The sequence below is a fragment of the Mercenaria mercenaria genome, chromosome 3 (genome assembly GCF_021730395.1).
Source record: "Mercenaria mercenaria strain notata chromosome 3, MADL_Memer_1, whole genome shotgun sequence".
Lineage (NCBI taxonomy): Eukaryota > Metazoa > Mollusca > Bivalvia > Venerida > Veneridae > Mercenaria > Mercenaria mercenaria.
The window spans coordinates 34,978,114-34,983,575 of record NC_069363.1 but is presented as its reverse complement, the minus strand read 5'-3'; the positions used below and the strand labels follow the sequence as shown (position 1 = coordinate 34,983,575).

The window sequence follows — 5,462 nt, the reverse complement described above, 5'->3', positions numbered from 1 at the left end:
TGTTTTTCAAATCCCACTAAGAAAACAAATTTGCCCCCATTATTTCATGACTCCTTCAAAATGAAACAAAAAGGAACTGTAGTTCATTGCTTCAATTTTTACAAGCAATTACAATACTAATTCTTCGAAATAAAATAAGTGTCAATATATTGGATTATCATCTCTTGTATTTTTGGTTTTATGTCGGCGGGGCATAATAAATATCAAAGATAACAGCAAATCATGAAAAATACTGCCCCAATATTATACTACCTCTGTTTTCAATGAGATAATAATGGTCAAACCTTTTCTTTGTTTGGGTTCAAAATTGTTTTCAGTATGGTTCCAGTCATCACCAAAGCTTGGCAAACCCAGTATTTTGTTCTTCCAGCCCCAGTCCTTCTGAAAGTGTTGTGCCCCGTTTTAAGGGTAATTGTCTTGCAAGATAATTCCTTCATTTCTATGAAACAATTGTTCTGTGGAAAGCAGATACCCGTGTGGAAAGTCTGTGTACTATTTAGTTTTCATATGGCATTAAAAAGGCACAACGTATTGATATGAATTACAACAACCGTACACATGGAACTTCTGATTGCACTCAGGGTACTTTTAATGTGATATTTTGCAAGTGTTTTGTCCAACGTCAGTTTTTTCTCAAGCAACACGACAGATATTAGTTAATCAGCGCAAGAGGAGTGACCCTTTTCTATTCGTGATTAAGGAGGCAAAGGAAAACAAGCAATAAACACAAAAGAGAATTTACTGTTTGTTTTTGACATTTTATCATAATTTAGACAGTTTTTCAACTCTGAATTTAGCTCTACAAAGTACTACATAATACGACTTGATTCTAGATTTTTCCAAACATTTTCGGGCCGTTTTTAAAGCTTTTGAGGTATTTCCCTTTCTGTATTGTACATCACATAATGCAATCAAATAATTCACATTTTGCACTAAAGGCATTTCACTCATATCTGACTTCATACTACTGATCATATTTTCAGCTTCTGTTATTTCTCCCATTGATACTTCTTCGCTCGTATTAAAATCATGACCACAGCCAAGTAGGGCATAAGCTTGCTGACATTTTGCAAGTATTAGCCTTCTCAGTGTTTCAGCACTTTTCTTCTCCTTATGGTCTTCCTGAAAAATCTTCACAGATTGTTTTGCTTTTTCAACTGCTTTAAATCTATAGCTTCTCTCAGTTGTGTAGTTTCTATGGTCATGACCTCCCCCGCGCATTTTATCCCACATTGTCATGTAATATCTAGAATAAACATAATACAGGTATCCTAATGATTCCAAAGGAAACCCTCTTAAGCTCCTGAAGTCGCATTCAAAACTTTCCAAGCCATTTTCAAGCAAAACTTTCAAATTGTCTAAAGAAGTATTATTATTTTTGACAAGACAATACCACGTGATATATGTAATGAGCTTACATAACAACCTAAGTCCTAAATCATCTGACTTTAAGACGCACAAAATTGCTGTCTTTAGACAGTTTTCTGCTGCTGTCGCCTTACCCACATACAAATAATCGCATGCTAACATGCCATTTTCTACTGCAACATAATCAGGTCTGTCATTTTTGAAGATGGCGTTATCATACAAAATCAACCTTTGACTGACCAATAGGGATAAATCATGTTCTCTTTCTATCAAGCGCTCGTAATTTTTAACATTTACAGTTTTATAGGTCAAGCATATCAAATATAAAGCACGATCCACCAGATCGAAACTAAATGGAGAAATTTGCTCCGGCGTTAACAAAATGAAATATATTTTTACCCCAAAAGGTATACATTTGGCAGCCGTAGCTTTATAGACCGCTTTAGAAACAGCTATAGTTGATCTTGATTTTGTTTTATCATCATATCTACCTCCATGAAACTCATCATACAACTCTAGAATCATGTCGTACCTGTTCTTATAAAAATGAAAAACAGCTGGAATAAATAGACAGACAGTATTGTCGCCTGATCCACCGCAAATAATTCCAACTAACACTATTACATTGTCTTCTTTTCTTTTGAACGCTACGGCGGTACCACTTTCACCTTTTACGGCGAATACACCATTCTCACTTTTAACGAGAAATTGTCCATTTTCTGGTTTTGACTCTTCATGTTCCGACCCAGAAACAAAAATTCCATAATTGGGTTTACCGCATTTGCACACTTCATAAAGTTTATCGCTAGGTCTGTATTTAAATATTTCCCTAGTAAAAATGCTTTCAAATGGACCAGAATGGATACAAACACGCTGATCTACGTTTTCTTTATTGCTTAACTGATCTTTTACAGAGGAATCAATCTCTATCAATCCTATATCTAAAGTTTATCATCCAAAGATTTAACTGATGTCCCAAACTGGATAAACTTGTTTTTATTTGACAATTTAATATCAATTTTGTCTGTTTGAAGGGTAATATGACGATTTGTTATGCCATACACTTTTTTTGTTTTTGCATCCCTGGCATAAAAGGCAACGCTTGCGGAGTGGTACTCTGTCGATGACTCTGTGTGATCTCCTTTAAAAGAAGTTTGAGTATGTGAAGTTTTCTCAGCCGTCACAACAGATTTGACATATTTGCTATATGTTTCGTCCTCATCATCGGATTCAGTCTCCTCTGAAAATACAGGCTGACATTTAAGAATTGGCTGTAGATATATTAGCATATAATCATCGAACATTTGAGGTATAATTAGTTTTATTTCCAACAGGTCTCAATTGCAACTTACATTTCGCATTATCTGTTTATGATCTACTATTGTTCGAAGAGCCTTTAGATGTACGTAAATAATTGTAATAGCTGCGTGCATCTAACCATGGAAATCGTGCAGTTTATGCAGTGTCAGAACGTAGTCCATGCCTTCGTTCGGTTAAGGCAGAATAAACAGAAAAGTCCTGAGCTGAGTCGCCAAAGATTTTGATTATAGCAGGGAGAGAGTGTACAAATGTGTTCGTCTAACATTGGTAAACAAATCTAGGGAGAGTTGCATTTACAGATTCTTGAACGTATGACTGACAAAAAAGAGGTTAAAGATGAAAGAATCTTGGTTTTATTTGTAATACCTTTTTGTGTCTTTTGTTAACACCTGTAAAGTGCGTTTAGATGACACCTGCCTAAGAGTTTAAAATGGATTGTATTTGATATTTCTAAGTTTTGTCTACATCTATCACCCCATGAAAATCATGGTTTGGACATTTCAATGTTTATGATTTCAAGATCCACGATGTGTAAATATTTATAAATAAGGAAATGACTAAGTGTCGTATCTTTCTTAACGATCAGCTTTGAGAATTTAAACTATTGCTTCCAATCTTACAGCATATTTTATTGCTTGGCCTACAATGTAGAAAATTGATGAAACATGCATTCGACTGAGACATCAACTATGCTATTATGATAAAAGGTATGAACAAGAAACTCTGACAATGATCACAGTCACAGTCCCAACAACAACATCGTCAGTCCCAAACACTCCCAATATTACAAAATTGACCGCTTTTGCTTATGCTGTATAACGGATATTACAAATAGTCGTTTTTGAAGAAACAAAAACGCCACAAAGGTGACTCAGAGATATACGTATCTGCCAGATATCTGTAATATCAATGGTAATGTCCCAATTAAACCTTTCCTTTGCCGACTAAATACTTCGATTTGGGATGCAGCCGTTATAGCTACTGTGGTGATACATTTCACTTTAAATTTATTTTATTTTCCACCTGAGAAACACACCATAACAGTGTAAACATGTTTGATCTAGTGATTTCATGGAAACAAATATTATGACCAATTTTCATTAGATTGGACCAAAAATTTGGTCTCTTAAGTGTAAACAAGTATTTTCTTCAATTTGACCCAGTGACCTAGTTTTTGAGCCAAGATGACCTACATTCGAACATGACCTAGATTTGATCAAGGCAATCATTCTGACCAAATCAAATTTCATGAACCTCAACTGAAAAATACAGCCTCTATCGCATACAAAACGTTTTTCTTTGATTTGTCCTAGCGACCTAGTGTTTGACCACAGATGACCCTTATTAAAACTTGACCTTCATTTCATCAAGGCTATCATTCTAACCAAATTTCACAAATATCCAGTGTAAAATGCAGTCCCTATTGCATACACAAGGTTTTTGTTTGATTTAACCTAGTGACCTAGTTTTAGATCCAAGATGACCCATATTCAAACTTGGCCTAGATTGTATCAAGACAATCATTTTGACCAAAAATTCATGAAAATCAATTGAAAAATACAGCCTCTATCGCATACACAAGGTTTTACTTTGATTTTTCCTAGTGACCTAGATTTTGACCCCAGATAACTCATTTTCAAACTTGGCCTAGATTTCATCAAGGTAATCATTCTGACCAAAATTCATGGAGATCAATTGGAAAAAAACAGTCTCTAACACATACACAAGGTTTTTCTTTGATTTGACCTAGTGACCTAGTTTTTGATTCCGGATAAACCATTTTCGAACTTGGCCTACATTTTATCAAGGTAAACATTCTGATAAAAATCTCATGAAGATCAGTTGAAAAATACTGGCTCTGTCGCATACACAATCCATAATGTTGACAGACGGACGACAGAAGACAGACTCTAGACGACAGACGACGGACGCCGGACATCGAGTGATCACAATAACTCACCTGAGCATTGTCTAATATTTTTATTGACATGACTACCACAAACTAGCAAATCATTTATTCATTTTTATACGAATGTCACGTGATAACATTTTAACACTCAAAGTACCTCAAATGTATCATTAGTGGAAAATTTAGTTTTTGTTTATTTGATATTATTTGGATTATGCAACTTTTAGCATCATATAAAATCTATGTTTTAATTTTCTAAGAGTTATATATATCTCATCCTACAAACTCGGGCAATATAAAACAATATTACTGAAATGCATCAGATTAAGAACAAAGCGTATTATTTTGTATCATGACGAAATGTAAATTGATAATTGCTTACCTTCTGTGCTATACACTTCATCCATTACAGTATTTTGTTCCGTCACTCTAATTCCTCTGTGATCATTGTATACACAGTATGATTTAAACTGATTACAGAACAGATCGAATGTTCCAGGTTTCAGGTAACTTCCTTGTAATATTTATTGAAGCAGAATCAACTGAAATATGTAATAAATCTTTTTTATTAGCAATTAGTATTGGGAAAAAAAACGTTTTTAAAATGGACACATTTAGAACTGTTCAAAAACTAAAAAGAAACTTGGGATTGGGCCATGAATCATGTCAGCTATTATTCAATTGTGGAATATATCAATGGTATGTATTCTTCCTATTTTAAAGGTGGTTAACCTTTATTATTTTTGATCAACAAATTAAACAACTGATGATTCACACACTAACTGCTTTTTCCATAGTAGTTTTTCACTTTAGATATTTTAAAATAACAAAACCATGAATACCATAATGGAGAAATTACTTATGT

At 34.1% G+C, this 5,462-nt stretch overlaps 1 protein-coding gene across 1 annotated transcript; it reads right to left on the bottom strand.

Annotated features, from left to right (window-relative positions):
• Nucleotides 1-721: 721 nt before the first annotated feature.
• On the bottom strand, nt 722-5,212 carry LOC128555552 (uncharacterized). Its single transcript, XM_053538176.1, has 2 exons — nt 4,980-5,212; nt 722-2,608 (listed from the first exon to the last, which is right to left on the bottom strand). Exon 2 carries the CDS (start codon nt 1,891-1,893, stop codon nt 763-765), a length of 1,131 nt encoding a protein of 376 aa, XP_053394151.1. The 5' UTR covers nt 1,894-2,608; nt 4,980-5,212; the 3' UTR covers nt 722-762.
• Between the last annotated feature and the right edge of the window lie 250 nt (nt 5,213-5,462).

What these genes read in the sequence shown, in the direction of transcription:
- LOC128555552 (XM_053538176.1), bottom strand. Translation starts at nt 1,893, where the DNA reads ATGATTCTAGAGTTGTATGATGAGTTTCATGGAGGTAGATATGATGAT.